A 17,091-nucleotide genomic window follows, 5' to 3' on the forward strand; every position below is an offset into this window, starting at 1 on the left:
CTAATTGTTTGCAATCTCCAATTTGACGTCCATTAATATCTACTATTATTGTGTTTTCTCCCTCTTTGAGGCACATGACTTCGCTTACAAGTGCGTGCGACCAGACGCTGAAAGCCTATTATCCAATTAGCGGCGTTAGAGAAGGGCTCGTCCTTGGCACGGCAATTTCCCAATTAGAGAGGAACACGTGAATTTGCTCCCCTACTTAGGGACACAGGCCGTTCGTGTCTTCACAGAAAAAGACGCCACTCTGTGTGTAAAAATCCGTGTGTGAAAAGAGAGAGAAAAATGCACGCCTTGGTGAACGCCTTCATGCGCTGCCTCTCCTTTCTCTTGCCTCCCCCTTGGTTGTGTGTCAGCTTTTCCTGGTGGGTTGGGAATGAGTGCGAAGAGACGCTGCCGCGGCCCAATCCCAGAGCTCGTTTCAAAAGCAGAAAGCCTCTTACATATGAGGAAGTAGCAGCAGCAGCAGCAGCAGAAGCCCAAGGAGGCTCCAGCCTGTCGGTCTCACCAATTCAAGGCTGCGTCTCGCTGGCTGCTACAAGCCCCGCTGCTCATCAGGGCCCTCCGTCGGGTCGGATCTGGATCGGGGGTCTCTGGCGAGCCGTGGAGCGCGTCTTCGGAGCCCCCTGGGTCCTTCTCCGCCATCACTGGTGCCCGAAGAGGCGTCGAGCAGCTTTACGCACCCCGTATCCTGTCTGTGCCTTCGCGTCGAGCAAGATTAAAAGCTTCCAGGGAGGCGCTGCTGCTGCTGCTACTACTACAACAGAAGAGGGGAAGGGAGCGGGTGGAAGCACCTTGACTTATTCGAGGAACATGAGTGGGACCGTGGGGATCCCCAATCCGAACCCAGCGGAGTGCGCCTCAGATGCGTCAGCGGAGCAGGGCATTGATGAGGTAATCACCGTGGATCAGCACACGCAGGAAATGGGGACGGTGACTATAACAGTGGCCATTCAAGCGGCCGAGGACGAGGAACCCGAGGAAGTGTCATCGAATAATATTGACTTCCTTGGAGGGAGCTGCAGTGAGGACGAAATCGGAAGGCATGACAAATCAAGGTTTGAGTTATTGCTACTCTTAAGTTAAATGTCTTAATAGCAGTGATAGTTGTAGTGACAGCAAGGTTTTGAATTTAAGTAAATTATATCATTATGTAAACAAATGTCCTTGACGCTTACTTTTAATATATTTGTCATTTTAGTTTTATTCAATATGTGAGTGCATCCCCAAATATCATGGCAGGCAGACTGGGTCAGTAAGGTTACACTACCAGTCTATTTCTGCATCGGATTTCATATTATGTATTGGCCGGTAACTTTATTTGTGAACGGCCAGTGGCTGATCAACACCGATACAGTTGGATTGCTTTACTTTGTTTCACTGAAACAATGCCAGCTGTGTAGAAGTTTGCTGTACAAATCAACTAAAATCCGGTGTAGCTCTATTACAGTAACAAACAAAAGGCTGTGAAAGGCATCACCATGTATAAGGAGGACAATAGATGCTCACAGTTGTGAGTGTAACTCACATTAAACTTGAGGGATATTGTTCTCTCCTAGGTATGATGGCAGGGAAGCGTTTTTAACCACCTGTAGGCAGAATCAGTGCTATAGAGACAGGGAGAGGATGACACCTTCACTTTAATCTAATTCCCCTGCGTCATGGCCTGCTATTTTTATCCTCTGGCCTATAAGTTCCCTACTACTTGGACCAGTGCACAAAGAATGAGTCAATGATAGAAAGGCCAAAGGGGAAAATAAACTGCCCTATCCATACCAAGCCTTCCAGTTTGCTTGTAGGTAAATGCATAATGGCTCGCTGGCATAAAGATCTTTAACACCTGTGAAAGCCGCCACTTTTCACACAGTATGTATTTTAAGGTCACTGAACATGTGATTGAACACATGCTTGGAATTTAGAGTATATGTGGCTATTGCACCTAAAATTCCTACAACATTCCTTCAGACAGAGGCAGTACACTTATTCGTGACTTCAATGTGAACTTTATCACAGCCTTTATTTTTTTTTTAAATCGTCCAGTATCTCCAACATCTGTGATGTGTTATTTGATTCACATAATTAAATCCTCCCTGTGTATGTGTTGACCGTAACAGTACTCTCTTCTGAAAGCTCACCTCGTGGTTGTCTTTTATCTTGCATCCCGGGGAAGCAGTGGGCTTGTGCCAGCCGTGCGGTCAGCCGGCTGGAAAGCTGTTGACTAAGGGTGTGCGAGGGAGGGGAGGAGGCTGGAGGAGGTGATGAGTCATCCACAAAATTTCATTCAGACCCTCACTCTGCATGGCTACCTGACTGTGTTGCTTCACAGCTTCCTCCATGTGTCTGACTGAGATTGTAATTGCAAATTGTGTGCTAGTAATGCAGTGTTAGTACCAGTTTTTGTAAATTGTGTGAAGTTGATTTAGTAAGCCACCATACTCCGTGTGGGAGGGAGAGCCTGTGACTCTGTGCCCCTCAGATGGAGAGGTCTTGGCAGTTTCAGGGACACTGTGGTGTCGAGGTCTGGCACTGAGGCATGGTGACTGTGGCTGGAGACGCAGCTTGTCAACTGCTGCAAGGAAAATTGGAAAGGGAAATGGCAGGACTTATTCCTGCCAACAAATTGCAAACCTCTGGCTTTTTGTATTAATGAAAGTGAAATGTGTAACAGTTGTAATATTGGCAGTTTAGGATATGAAGCATTCTACTGTTTCAGTGATGTACTAGATACTAATCTCTGCTGACCATGATGCATGTTGTCTTCCCACACAGTGGTGCCGGGACCAGTGGAGGGGAGGAGGAGAGCTGGCAGCCCCCAGATCCAGAGCTCATCGAGAAATTGGTCGTCCAGATTGAGTACTACCTGTCGGATGAGAACCTGGAGCATGATGCCTTCCTGCTCAAACATGTCCGTCGCAACAAGCTCGGGTTTGTCAGCGTCAAGTTGCTCACTTCATTCAAAAAGGTAACCGTCACTGTGAAGCACTTGGGGTATAGTCTGACTCTGGAAACTCAGAAAATTGGAATTCCCTGTCTTGATATGGATGGAAATTGCACTCAAATCTTTTTTATATTATGGGCTATATATAGCGTGCACATCACATGCTACATTCAAATTTAAGCACTGATACATGCCATTTTTAATTCCCAGTGACGTAGAGGTTAAGAAATTGAGAATTGAATAGCAATGACTTGGCTGTGTTCTGTGTCAACATAATGCTGTTGGGGATACGATATTATCACACTGATTCAACAGCTGGTGCTAGTTTAGGCTTATGCATGCAGATTTAAAAAAACCTGTTTATGCCAGAAGTGATCTGAAGCCCCGTGCATATTTTTAATATAAACAATGATTCAAATATGACCAAATTATACAGTGACAAATTGAGTTATGCAGTGAATCCAGGATGTTTGGTGTTGGATCGGTTATGCTGTCAGATATTGATTTGGGAAGTATAACTGAAAGGATGGCGGTACACACTACTGATTGATTCTGCTGACAAGCCTCGGTTATTTAAATATAATTTTTTTTTTTTTTTTTTTTAAGGGAAGCTTCATGACCCTTAAAGAAGCTGTAGCAGGGATTATATTTGACCTAATGGCCTTCTTAAATCATGTAGCATCTCGCATGTATAACACAAGCATTGTCTCTTTGCAGGTGAAACACTTGACTCGTGACTGGAGAACAACTGCTTATGCTTTGAGACACTCAAAGATACTTGAGCTGAATGATGAGGGGCGTAAGGTGCGGCGTAAATCAGCAGTGCCGGTCTTTGCCAGTGAGTCGTTGCCTAGCCGCATGCTGCTGTTAAGTGATTTGCAGAAGTGGCCAGAGCTGGCGGCTCTCACTAAGGATAATGGAGGCAGTGAGGGAGGAGCCATTCAGCAGGAGCAGCTGATGAAGCTGTTGCTGAAAGCGTTCGGAACATACGGTGCCATCGCCTCTGTCAGAGTCCTGAAGCCAGGGAAGGACCTGCCGGCTGACCTGAAGAGGCTGAGCGGCCGCTACACTCAGCTAGGTACTGAGGAATGTGCAATTGTGGAGTTTGAGGAGGTGGAGGCTGCTGTCAAAGCCAATGAAGCTGTGGGGAGCGAGGATGCAGGGGCCAGTTCCCTAGGGTTGAAAGTAGTCCTGATTGGCACCAAACCACCCAAGAAGAAGGTAACTAAAGAACGGCCACGTGAGGAGGGAGGGATGCGTAAGAGTCGCTCGCTCAACAGCAGAGTACGAGAGCTTCAGTACCATGGGGACGACTCGGCCTGCAGCTCTTCAGAGACTGAGAGTACCCCCACGTCTCCTAGGCTGACCAGAAAGTCCCAGTCCTGCAATAAGCTCAGCCCCACCACTGCGAGCATCAGCTTCCAGAACAATCACCTGAGTCCTGGTATGTCCCCGCGTAACAGTCCCTGGTCCAGCCCCCGTGCAAGTCCCTGTTCTCAGCGCAAATCTCCTCATTCCAACAAGTCTCCCTTAGTCAGCGAAGGCAGACTGAGCCCTGAACCAGGGCGCCGTTGGGCAGACTACTCCTCAGACAGTAGTCTTACCCCTTCAGGGAGCCCGTGGGTTCAGCGGCGCAAGCAGGTGGCTTCTCAGGAAAGCAGTCCGGTTGGCAGTCCGATGCTGGGTAGAAAGATCCAGAACGCTGACGGCCTGCCACCAGGGGTGACGAGGCTGCCAAGGGGTCCCGATGGAACCCGTGGCTTTCACTGTGTCACTGTTAGTGAGAGGGGAAAGACTGCTGCTACTCAGACTTGATAAGTGGAGGATCCTTATACATTCCTTATCCCACAGAAGTAAGGATAGATTGGAAATTTGAGCTGTTCTTGGCTGTGTCGCTCAGCCCCCACCCCACATTTAAGACTGTGTAGATATATTTTTGTTGAGTGCATTAGTTTTCAGTCTTTGTTATATTTTTATACAACATTTGAGTTACCATGGTAACATTAGTGATTTACTAATGGAAATTTGAGTGAATGTACATTTATATTGATTTGAAATGGACCATGTCACTCTGTCGCTGTCTAAACTTGTTCTACATGGGGGCGGGTTGGAGTGGAAGTTCCACCTTTTTGTTGTGTGGTGTTTATTTCTATCTTTTTTTTTTTTTTTATTGAAACTGTCTTGTGTGGAAAAGCTCACAACATTGTCTGTGGATGGTGTATAAATGTGGTGTAAGTGGCATGGGCACATGGACTTGATAGCGATATCACCATATGCCTTTTCTGTGTTTGTCTACTGTGAGTTCCATTTTTACATGTTTAAACTGAGTCCATAATCGCCCCACTGCCATAAAGGTTGGACAGTTAAACTTGGACATGAGATTATTATTTTTTTTTTTGTTTTTTTTAATTTTGCCTTTTAATTTCAGTATGCTTTGGCAGTTGGGAAGGGTCTCCTAGTCCTATAATTTAAGTAGGTAGCTGCTTTATTTATTTTTTTAGCTTTATTTTTTGCGTATGTTTCCATCATTCTCACAATGAGGTTTGAGGGATGTTCAGGTCAGGCAGAATAGATGCTGTTATGTTCTTGTCTTTACATCTGAGCTTGGGGTATTTGTACAGTGCGACTCCTATTGTACAAATAAATCACTAAAATTGCAATTGGCCTGACTTTCTCTTTTTGCTTGACACATTTTGAGGTAGTCATGATGGTCTGAAAAAATCTCAATCTAATCTTTTTGCTTCAATGTGTAAATAAGATTCAAGTGAGATACTCTTGCTGAGCCAGGACCATAAAAGCAATTCTAGACTTGGAAATCAGAATTGGCACACTGGTAGTTCTGGTGTGTGGGTTTTTTTTTTTATTTATTTATTTTTTTGTTTAAATGCATTGCACAGATGGGAGGATAGCAGAGTTGGATTATAAGCTAGATCAACCCTCATAAGGAACCTAACACTGACAAAACGGGAGGAGACCAGTTGCACAAGTCATTTATTCAAATTGCCTGTATCTTGGTATTTGCAATGCCAAGAAATGGTTTTTTTAACACTTAGACCACTTTGCTGTCTTACAATAATGAATGTTTTGTGAATGTCTGCAAATGATTCCTGATTGAATTCAAATATATGATGCACACAACTGGTTGCGCAGGTATTGCCCTCCTCCAGTCAATATGTAGCAGAGGCACCTTATTGGTAGTATTTACAGCTTTGAGTCTATGTGGATAAGTCTGTCAGGTTTGTGCCTCTGTACATCCTCATTCATCCATTGTCCAAGCTCTGTTAAGTTGCATGGAGACCGTGTGATTGAACAGCAATTTTCCAGTCTCGTCACAGATGCTTGATTGGATTGAGGTTTGTTCTGAATTGGACGGTATCATTGTTGTTTTTGGATACCGTACATTCCGGTCAAGCTTTGGCTTTGTTGGGGTTGTTTTGCTGGAAAATTGCCTCCCACAGTTCTCTTGCAGACTGCAACAGATTTTCCTCTGATTTGTCTGTATTGTGCTGCATTTAAGTTGACCCCTCCTTTCATAAGCCTTCTAGGGCCTGCTGCAGACACGCGTCCCCACAGCATGATGCTTCATTTAGGATTCAGTATGTATGATGCACAAAAAGCTCAGTTTTGGAAGACCATGTTACTTTTTGTGTCAAAGTATTTGTATTCAGTCTCGGAAATGTTATATAATTAGCTTTGTCGCAAACTTGTCTGGAACATTCACTTGTCGTCTTACCCTGGAAATGACTAACCAGCTGTTATACTTTACACACACGTGTGCACTGACCCTTAAAATCACTTGTCATTTCTTGATTACAAACAGGTGATCTCCATTTATCTAATTCTGTGCCTTTTTTTAAAAACATTATTGGCTGCACTAATAATGATTTGGATGTCATAGCAAAGGTTGTGAGCACTTACCCAGGCAATCATTTTGTTTTTCATTTGTTCTTAATTTAATCATTGTTTTCACTTCACTGTCATTTGATGGCCCTCTCTGCTGATTAGTATAAACAAAATTTTAATTACTCCATTGTGATTCAGTGTTCACAACCCATGGACTTCTTCCATTTTGGTTTGTTATTACTTTTTATAGTCACTGTAATTTCTGTCGTGTCCTCAGGTGGTTTCAAATACTCCTTAGCAACCATCCAAGTGTGAGCGAGAGCACACAGTTGGATGCTTATGGAGTGGTTAGACTTTGAATTCATGCGGTTACAGCATTCTGTTTATCCTCTTTTTGTATGAGATGTTATCTCCTGTAGGAGTGAGCATAATGGGAGGACAGAGGGTCAGAGCCGATGCTCAAATTCAGAGCTGCGGTGGGACTAAGTGGGATTGCGCAAGAGGGATGAATAAACTTTTGTTCTCCTCTTTGCATAATTAGCAATTCAAAATCAGGAAGTCGTGATATCATGTGTCTTTGACGGCCAATATTTTGGTTCAACTCCAAATGACTGTTCATTCTAACAGTGTGAATAATGACTGTTTGGGATAAGTGCCGAAAAATTAAACTATTATTCTCATAAGATGAAGTTCTATATAATTCTCATTAAGGATGGTTTCATTCTCACAGAAAATGGGAATATCATAATAGACTGCAAAACCAAATACCACTCTGACCATTATTCATAATTGGGCAGTAGCCACTGATGTATGAATAAAAAGCTATTTAGTGGAGTAATTTAGCTGTTTACTCCAGACATGATTATTAAGATGTGATCAGGCTATATCTAAAGAGAAGAGCCTTCCAGCTTTGTGTTTGATCTTAGTATTGTAGAAGTTAGTTTTCCATGTCATTGTGCGTTCGGCTTTGTGTTAAACTAAGTACTCTACCAACCCCTTGTTATAACAGTTTTGAATGCATGTATCATTTACTCATTGATATACATAGATGTATGGATAAACACATCCATTCAATATGCTTTAAATGTTATACCCATTGACGGTTTACAGAAGTTCACAATGCAAGAAAACCTACTCATACCTACACAGGATGATTCAAACAAACTGGGCTCATGCTGGGCCAGTCAGTAGCAACAATCGTAGGTAATATCTTGTGGATGCCAATTTACGGAGTAATTTGTCAGGATTTAAATCATAAGTTTCCAAAAAGTGGGGGAAAAAAATCACTTGTGGTATTGCAGTAAATAGGTGAGCATTTCCAAGTCTCCTCCTCAACACAGTATGTGACAAACACTTGCATCAGTCTGTGGGTGGGAGCTGTGGGTGGGCGGTGCCAAATTTGAGGAACTAGAATTAGGGTGGAGTAAATTTACAACAGTCTCAGCAAAGCAACCAATTGGAAAAGTCGATACAAAAACAAAGCTCTAGATGGGAAATGATCCCCCCCCCCCCCCTTCCCTCCTGTGATACTTTTTTTTTTTTCTCCTCACATTATGCAGCATGAGCACGGATATATTGTATCTACATGAATTGGTGAATTAAATAGTGCTGTTGTAAAAATGTGTAACTGATTTACTGAAATAACTGACATGGTTTAACATGTTAAACCATTGTATGAGGCAATTTGGTACCTTGCTCAAAAACCCATAACAGTTTAGGAAGGGAGCATTCAGCCTCTAGGTTACCCCCACCTTCTATCACACACGCCTGTGGGTAACAAGGGCTTCTGGCATCACTCACTGTGTTTAACGTGGGAAATGCACAGACATCTGTGAAGACGACCTCAGCTCTGAATTCCTCTGAGGCTACAAGAACAGCGTTCAAGCAAAAGGGTCCAAGATCACGGCCTCTTGAAAAAAAGCATCTGTCCTGTTCCCTGATGATAATGATGCTGGCCTCTTTTTAAGGTATAGAGCTCCAGAAACACATCTTAGCATTCAGTGTGTGGTTCCTCAACATAGAAATGCTAGTCAAAATTGTTTAGGAAGTAAATGAAAACATTTAGCCATGCTTCTAGTATATCCAGCACTATACTGTGAGGACAATTAGATTAACATTTGATTTTACAATTTTATTTACATAACTTAAAAAATGTCATTTACAGTGTTCTAAACAGATCAAACTGTGACCTGAGGCTGAAAACAGAAAACATATTTACATGTAGTGAGAGGGAAGCCCAGTGTTCTAGAAAATTACTAGCTGAATGCACAGGATACCTCCAACACAGGATACCACAACTAACTGCAGTTTGCTAGTGCAACACAAGTGTTTCAATATTTGTCATGTACAAACATACACTGTTAGATTATTTTCTGTGCGTTCTCCCACAAAATCAGATGAGTACATATTGCAGGAAGTGATAACAAAAGTTATAGGCTCTAGCCGCTGCATTACTTTCTGGTTCTCTACCAGTTCCAGTTGCTGTTTAAACATACAGTAGCTCTTATGTATTTATTTATACAACATAAGAACTTTATCAATTTCAAAGTTTCATTTTGCAACATTTGACTTGAGCTTTTGAAAAGCCATGGTATCATTCATCCAGCCCTCAGGGCATTGTTCTTACACTTGTGGCCCGTGCTGCTGACTAATTGTAGGGAAAAAATAAAGTACATGTAAAATAACAGTTAAATTCATCCACAAGAACAAACATTTGTTGTCAATAAAACACATGAACATATTCCCTTCTGCATATTCATGCTTTCTTTCTGGGCATAAATATTACCTTTCAACCTGTCTATTGTGTCTAATGTCACCATCTGACCCCCATTGATGAATTTACCTTGGAATAAGGAGGAGCAACACACAGCTCCAAGGTGACAGGAGGTCTGTGAAAGCAATGCTCCGCAGGAAACCAAATCTATCTATATATCAGCATGACAGAGCCTAACCAGCAGTTTAGTCAAACCAACCAGATACACATAATTACTAGCTCCTCATCCCCCTCCACAGCTCCATCTGCAGAATCTCAACAGGGGATGAACGCAGAATGATTGGGATTGATCTGATGGTTGTGTGGGTAGAGTCATCGTTGGTGTAATGTAGAAAACACTTCCTGCCTGTTAGCAGATGGGAAGAGGAAGTGTTGCACCGTGAGGTTGGGAAGGCAAACATGCAAAGAACACAGCATATCAGATCTTCAATCTCTGAGTGTGAAGTGTAAACCTCCAGAGCTCTGCTTCAGATGTAGAGCGAACCGTCAGCAGGTCCCACATAGCCAACCCCTATCAGAAGAACATCTATCAAAGTCCAAATGCCCAAGCCTCCAAAGCTGAACAGTTTGCCTAGACCCTCTCTCCACTGGCCCAGATAAAACCGATCTGCCCCAAAACCACCAAGCGTAATGCTACAGAAAGAAATGAGAGAAAACACAGATGAAACAAAGCTACTGTTAGTGATTCAAAAAGAATGTTTCCAGCATCTACGCTGGTCATAATTTGTGATACTAGTGGCAGGTTTACCTGAGTGCTAATGCTGTTGACCATTTGTAGCCACCAGTCCAGTTACAAAATAAACGTTTCTGAAAGCGCCTTTTACCTAAATAAGAAATAAAGACATTCAGTGGACACATTTCAGGAAAAGAAATTTGCATGGTCTGAAAACATTTTTTCAGAAAAAAAAAAACAAAGCAAGGTAACACTCGGCATTATTTTTTGTGAAATATTGTGTTGGGACGTGTCTGATGGGTTAGCTGGTGGCAAACTCATTTTAAAAATACTTCTTTGGGATGTACAAATGCTGATGTCAAATCAAAAGCTACGGTGTTAATTGTGAGAGATCTCCGTCTGATTTAAACCTGATAGACTGAAAGCTAGTAGTCCTCCCAAAATATATAGTGCCATGATTACTCTATAGTATTACTTTTAGATGCCTCAACATTAAAAGTTTCTGTGATTCTGCACCTACATATGTATTCAAATATGTATCAGCACAGAACAACTGTTTTTGTGATATATTGTTCTCCATACATGTTGTGCATTTAGTTTGAAAAATGGTTCATTATCACATTAATGAACTCCTAACAGACCCTAACCCTGCATAGGAAACTTAAGGGCAACCACAAATGGCTAACAATTTACATGTTTTTCACATCTGTAAAGCTCACAGAAACACAGTTACCCCCACTGAAAGCATGCGTAGCTATGCCATAGGCTACACACGTAGCCAGGAATTATGCTTGTGCGTCGGTGTATCTGTTATTCTGCAATTTCACCCCCAGACGCTACTTGCCGGTAGCGCTACAGCATCTACTGTGTTGACTTTTGACGGTCGAGAAGACTAACTTCTGGTTTAGCGCTCCGCTAACGTGAATTGGGGTTAAAATTGTATACGTGCGGCTGGTGTAGCCTTTTCAAATGTTATCGACTGAATGGATCACACTCGGGTTGTGACGGTCAAATGTATTAATCCACCATGTTACAGCCGCTGTTTTGGCTGCTAGTAAAAGTTACTACAAAGCACGGGGCACTTCCGGTCGGCTCCGAAGCATTGCGAGGCTACCCAGCCGACCAATCACAGTGCTTACGGTTCGCGTCGACGCGATGTGTAGTTACATTTTGGAGGAGGTGCACGTCAGGCTACGCCGTAGCCTCTGCGTCGATTTGCCGCAGAAGTATAAATTACACTTTACAGTTGAGCCTTTATCATACCTAAACAATGCACATGGTCTAACACATCACAGGTGGCGTTGAAGCGCTTGCGTGGGCAAGACACTGTCATACAGTTGGTAGAGTTTGAGCAGCGGTACTGGGACGGGTCCAGCTGCCAGCAGAACTGACAGGGGATGGAGAGAGAAAAGTTGGCTTGCCGTTGTCCCGACTCTCCCTACAAATACAAAAAAACACAACAGGTCTTTACTACACAGTTAGCTGTTTCTTAAAATCCCAACTTCTATCACCACACGCGACTATTTGCCTAGAGGACTTTTGACTAGAAACACTTCGATGACACAAATGCTACAAGCACAACATGACCTTATGTGCCATGTTTCATTTCCCTTTTTAATCAATGAGCTAAACAATGTATAAACTTTCAAATTTACGCCACCTTTATGCAGCACAGAACACAAGATAAACTGCTACTTACAATACACAGAACTCCTTTTTTGGGTTTACAAGTGAAGGAAGCTGGTTTCCTGTAGGTGCAGTTGTGTTGGTAATTGCAGTGAATGCAATCAGCTGGCAGGCGACTGCACAGTCCCCCACTAGGACACTTGGAAGCGTAGCTCTCTTCATCTGCAGGAGACACTGCAAACAAAGTTACAGGTGTTCTTCCATTTCCAGCTAGAAGAACCAATGTAATGTAACAAAGCTTTGGTGAGTTAATTTTATGACTTTATGTTTGGGATCAATAATGAGTGTGGCAACAGGCTTGTGGCCGCATCCTGCTGAATCTCTTGCCAAATTGGGAAAATAAGGCTATTGAAGGTGAATGACTAACACTCTGCCTCTGCTTTAACAAAAAGGTCCCTGAACAAGTCCCTTCACTCCTAATTGCTCCATTAAGGCTGTTTTTGCACTGTTGAAAAATCATTTACTCTTCAAAGCCTGGACAACACAAGAGTAATATATCCTCTTCTATTTATTATTGATATTTTACCTATTGTTTGTTTTTTAATTAATTAATTATTATTATTATTATGTATAGTCTGATTATTATTATTATTATGTATAGTCTGATCTTGTTAAGTTAAGTACTTTGGGCCACGTCTTTGCATGAAATGTGGCATACAACTAAAGTTCTGATATGATACAGGGTGGGAAAGAAAAACAATATTTTTAAAAGGTTCAGTGTGTAATATTTCTGAGGATCTATTGACAGAAATGCAATATAAGATCCATAACTATGTTTTCAGTGGTGAAAGTGATTCTTTTTACTGCTAATGTTGATGTATAACAATACCGTGTGCCTATCAAGTGACAAATAATGAATACTTTCCGAATTTGCATTAAAATAAAACGGAACGTTTTTTGGATATTGCTTCCCCACTGGGCACACAAGTGTGTAATTTGTACTTTCACATGCAAAATGCCCATTAAATACGTTGCACCGTTTTACCACAAGCTGAAATTATGGCTGTGAGTACTACTAGCTTCTCTGCATTGGCTTCCTCTAAAATCCAGAATAGAATTTAAAATCATTCTTCTTACCTACAAAGCTCTTAATGGTCAGGCACCATCTTATCTTAAAGAGCTCATAGTACCTTACTACCCCACCAGAGCACTGCGCTCCCAGAATGCAGGGTTACTTGTGGTTCCTAGAGTCTCCAAAAGTAGACTGGGAGCCAGAGCGTTCAGCTATCAAGCTCCTCTCCTGTGGAACCAGGTTCCAGTTTGGGTTCAGTAGGCAGACACCTCCATCATCTCCACATTTAAGAGTAGGCTTAAGACTTTCCTCTTTGATAAAGCTTATAGTTAGGGCTGGCTCAGGTTAGTCCTGAACCATCCCTTAGTTATGCTGCTATAGGCCTAGACTGCCGGGGGATTTCCTATGATGCACTGAGCTCCTCTCTCCTCTACTTTCTCTCCCTCTGTATGCAACCTCATCCCATTATTGCATATTACTAACACAACTTCTCCACTTTCCGGTAGTCTTGTGCTTTCTCGTCCCTCTCCTCTCTCTCCTCTTATCACTTCCTGCAGGTGTTTCTGTCTCTGGAGCTGTGGTTGCGAGTCACCTGCTGCCCCAGTGTTCCTGCTCGACACCCTCTGCAACAACTATTGTTATTAGTCCTATTGTTATTATAATCATTAACACTACTATAAATATCTGTACCATTTTTCACTTAGTTTATAGCAACATCACCTTTACTGTCTGTACCTCTGTGTATATTGTGTAGGCTGCCTTCTATCCCTCTCTCGCCCTCTCTCTCTCTGGTCCTCTCTCGCCCTCTCTCTCTCTGGTCCTCTCTCGCCCTCTCTCTCTCTGGTCCTCTCTCGCCCTCTCTCTCTCTGGTCCTCTCTCGCCCTCTCTCTCTCTGGTCCTCTCTCGCCCTCTCTCTCTCTCTGGTCCTCTCTCGCCCTCTCTCTCTGTTCCTCTCTCGCCCTCTCTCGCCCTCTCTCTCTCTGGTCCTCTCTCGCCCTCTCTCTCTGTTCCTCTCTCGCCCTCTCTCTCTGTTCCTCTCTCGCCCTCTCTCTCTGTTCCTCTCTCGCCCTCTCTCTCTCTCTGCCCCCCGCCCCCCCTTCACCCCCAACCAGTCGAGGCAGATGGCCGCCCACCCTGAGCCATGGATCTGCCTCTTAAAAGGAAGTTTTTCGTTGCCTCTGTCGCCTAGTGCTTGCTCTTGGTGGGAACTGTTGGGCTTCTGTAAATAACATCATAGAGTAGGGTCTAGACCTGCTCTTTTATGAAAAGCGCTGTGAGATAACTGTTGTTGTGATTTGGCGCTATATAAATAAAATTGAATTACTTTGTGTTTCTGTTGTATTTTAAAAAATTAAAAAAGACATTTTGATAAGATTTGCTTATCTAATTAAGCAAAGTGAGAGGAATTCTGGAAGTGCTGAAATTCTCCGACAGACCTATCAGGCTACATTCAATTTTTAAATAGGCTATAAAATTCAGCTGTAACCTGACGGGAACAGATGACGGTGGCTATCGGCTACCTAAAAGTGAAAATATGTGTACAATATAAGACGCAGTTTACTCACGGACCTATGATTGTAAAGTTATAGTCCGACCCAGTGGCCTAGACACATTTTCCGCTGCAAAAAAATAATTAATATGCTAGGTTCAAACTGACTGTAAAGTTGTATGTCTATTTTACGTTAATAAAATCTTGCTCATTTCGTATTTTATGAAATGCTTTCAAAATACATTCAGATTATCAGCAGCTAATAATGAAAAACTTTTAAACTATATTTATTTCTTTCAGCTGCACCACAGTCATCCTCACTCGGAAATATTCACATCATTTACATCATGATAACTACGACAGTAATGTTCCAATCAGTGCGACTAATCACAATATGAAAATTACTGTTCATTGATTAGTTTTATACAGATTAACAGTGGTCAAAGCAGTATTAACTGTCCAAGTAGTCGCAATGGACAGATTTTATTCTGTGCTGAGGATAAATCCACGATGTCTGGAAATAACTGTCTGTCCTTACATCGATGACAGATTGATCATAAAAGCGGTCATCTCGGTCTCTAAAACAGAAAACCCAGAGTTTCCTTCATCTCAGGCTTAACATCATGCATAACGTACTCTCTAATTTTCACTAATCCCGCTTTCTGAAAGTGGGCATAGGTCTTCTTTGTATGTTATAACACAACACAGACAACTTCACTTTAAGAAAGATAATGACTGTACTAAATGACAGAGGTTACATAACCAGACTATAATTCGGTATGGATATGCACAGATCTGCTGTTTATGATTCCAGGCTATTTATGAGAAATCGCTTTCTATGGTCAGTGTGAGCATGTTTTTAACCAGAAACGAATGTTACTTGTTATTTTTAATAGTGTTGTATTTCTTTATAGTATGTGCTACAAAAACCATCAAGAGAGGGTCCCTTGATTTATATGTAGTCTTGGCAAAATAGTTAAAGGTTAAGTTACAGTCAGTATGATTAATGTTGATTGTTGACTACATTAATGCGTTTACCTGAGGCTGCAGCAGGTACCACTGGGCTGTCGATGACAGGTCCATGCTGGGCATTTTTGATGTAGGTGGGATCCTGACCAACATGAGGAGAGCTCAGGTATCCTGACAAGCAATCAGGTGATAAAGAAGATAGTTACGGGTCCAACTCACTCACCCTGCTATGATTTTATAAAACACAACGTTACTTTGCATAACACATACACGTCAATAACGTATGGTTAAATATAAATTAGAAGTCTAACGTTAGTACATGTGTTGGTAATTAAAAACGCGTGTAGTTATATCATTACACCTAAGTTAAGCCAGCTGACGTTAATTAAAGTACTTTAACTTACTTCACCGAGGCGCTAACGTTAGCTGTTAGCGACACATCTTGCAAATTAGCAGGAACAGTCAATAGTTAGCTCCCGTGTATTGTAAATTAAATGCTACACAATTAACCAGAAATTAGTGTTACATAAGACAAACAACTGTTCGATTTGCTGCATCTACTGCAACCCATGTTTTCATTGCTAACTAGCTAACATAGGTAACACTAGCGTTAACCTAATGCTAGCTCTGTGGGAGGAAGCTAACGCTAGTAAATAGCCCAAATGTAATCTAACCATACACGCAAGCCAAGTTCGTGTAACTCTGTATCTTAAACATACCGTTAACACATTGTAATACCAAGTCCATAAACAAAACAGTAACAATTCCGTAGGTTTTGAAGCACCGTCCTCGGTCCGGTCTCCATGTCTGACAGCTAGTGGCCATTGTTGCTGCAGAGGAAACCAGAGCTGCATTCAGGTTATGTAGGGGAAATAATCGAGTCAGCGATCCGTCTGAAGCAAGGGAAGTAATTAATGCTCTAGCACTATTTCCCTGGTTGTTTTATCATCTATAGTTACCTAAAACCGTGAGATACCATGGAGGAAGTACTCAGCTGACACTTTGCTCCTAATTAATGAGTTTCTTACACTCAACCATTCGTCTTAGATTAGATCTAAGCACTTGGCAAAGTGCCATGTTTAAGTATGGACCATGTGTATTGTTAGACCTTTCAGTAAAAAATATATGTCAATAAACATCAATCTTAAAACGTTACAGTAATCCTGAAAATTGTGCATTGTTGTGACTATTCATTTTCATGCCGTTTTCTTGTTATGTCGTTCACCACATCTATAATTAAAGCTGGTTGCATCACATCAATAAGCATTTCACCACAACCCTTGTTTAAAAGTCGTGCGACTATACTAAAGGAACTTAAAAAAAAAAAAAAAAAAAAAAAAAGGCCAAGATATGGAAAAAGGTTTACATCATTGACTGCATAGACATACAGCTGGTCATATAATTAGAATATCATCAAAAAGTTGATTTATTTCAGTAATTCCATTCAAAAAGTGAAACTTGGATATTATGTTCATTCATTACACAGACTGATATATTTCAAATGTTTATTTCATTTAATTGTGATGATTAAAACTCACAACTAATGAAAATCCCAAATTCAGTATCTCCGAAAAAAAGGATTTATTGAAATGTTGGCCAACTGAAAAGTATGAGCATGTACAGCACTCAGTACTTTGTTGGGGCTCCTTTTGCCTGAACTACTGCAGCAATGCGGCGTGGCATGGAGTCGATCAGTCTGTGGCAC

General features: G+C 41.9%; 2 protein-coding genes across 4 annotated transcripts; one reads left to right on the plus strand and one right to left on the minus strand.

Annotated features, from left to right (window-relative positions):
- Nucleotides 1-174: 174 nt before the first annotated feature.
- larp6a (La ribonucleoprotein 6, translational regulator a) lies at nucleotides 175-5,601 on the plus strand. The gene is made up of 3 exons (XM_046032599.1): nucleotides 175-1,061; nucleotides 2,773-2,965; nucleotides 3,659-5,601. Exons 1-3 carry the CDS (start codon nucleotides 289-291, stop codon nucleotides 4,754-4,756), a joined length of 2,064 nt encoding a protein of 687 aa, XP_045888555.1. The 5' UTR covers nucleotides 175-288; the 3' UTR covers nucleotides 4,757-5,601.
- A 3,293-nt stretch (nucleotides 5,602-8,894) lies between these two features.
- On the minus strand, nucleotides 8,895-16,356 carry tm2d3 (TM2 domain containing 3). Of its 3 annotated transcripts, XM_046032602.1 has the most exons (7): nucleotides 16,106-16,356; nucleotides 15,456-15,557; nucleotides 11,930-12,126; nucleotides 11,494-11,668; nucleotides 10,306-10,381; nucleotides 10,010-10,190; nucleotides 8,895-9,903 (listed from the first exon to the last, which is right to left on the minus strand). In XM_046032602.1, the coding sequence occupies exons 1-6, from the start codon at nucleotides 16,209-16,211 to the stop codon at nucleotides 10,025-10,027; spliced, it is 822 nt and encodes a 273-aa protein (XP_045888558.1). In that variant the 5' UTR covers nucleotides 16,212-16,356; the 3' UTR covers nucleotides 8,895-9,903; nucleotides 10,010-10,024. The 3 variants fall into 3 exon arrangements, with proteins under 3 accessions (XP_045888558.1, XP_045888557.1, XP_045888559.1); XM_046032601.1 differs by having other exon boundaries at nucleotides 8,895-10,190; XM_046032603.1 differs by having other exon boundaries at nucleotides 8,895-10,190; nucleotides 11,930-12,090; nucleotides 16,106-16,348.
- Between the last annotated feature and the right edge of the window lie 735 nt (nucleotides 16,357-17,091).

This window comes from Micropterus dolomieu, linkage group LG20, assembly GCF_021292245.1.
Source record: "Micropterus dolomieu isolate WLL.071019.BEF.003 ecotype Adirondacks linkage group LG20, ASM2129224v1, whole genome shotgun sequence".
NCBI lineage: Eukaryota > Metazoa > Chordata > Actinopteri > Centrarchiformes > Centrarchidae > Micropterus > Micropterus dolomieu.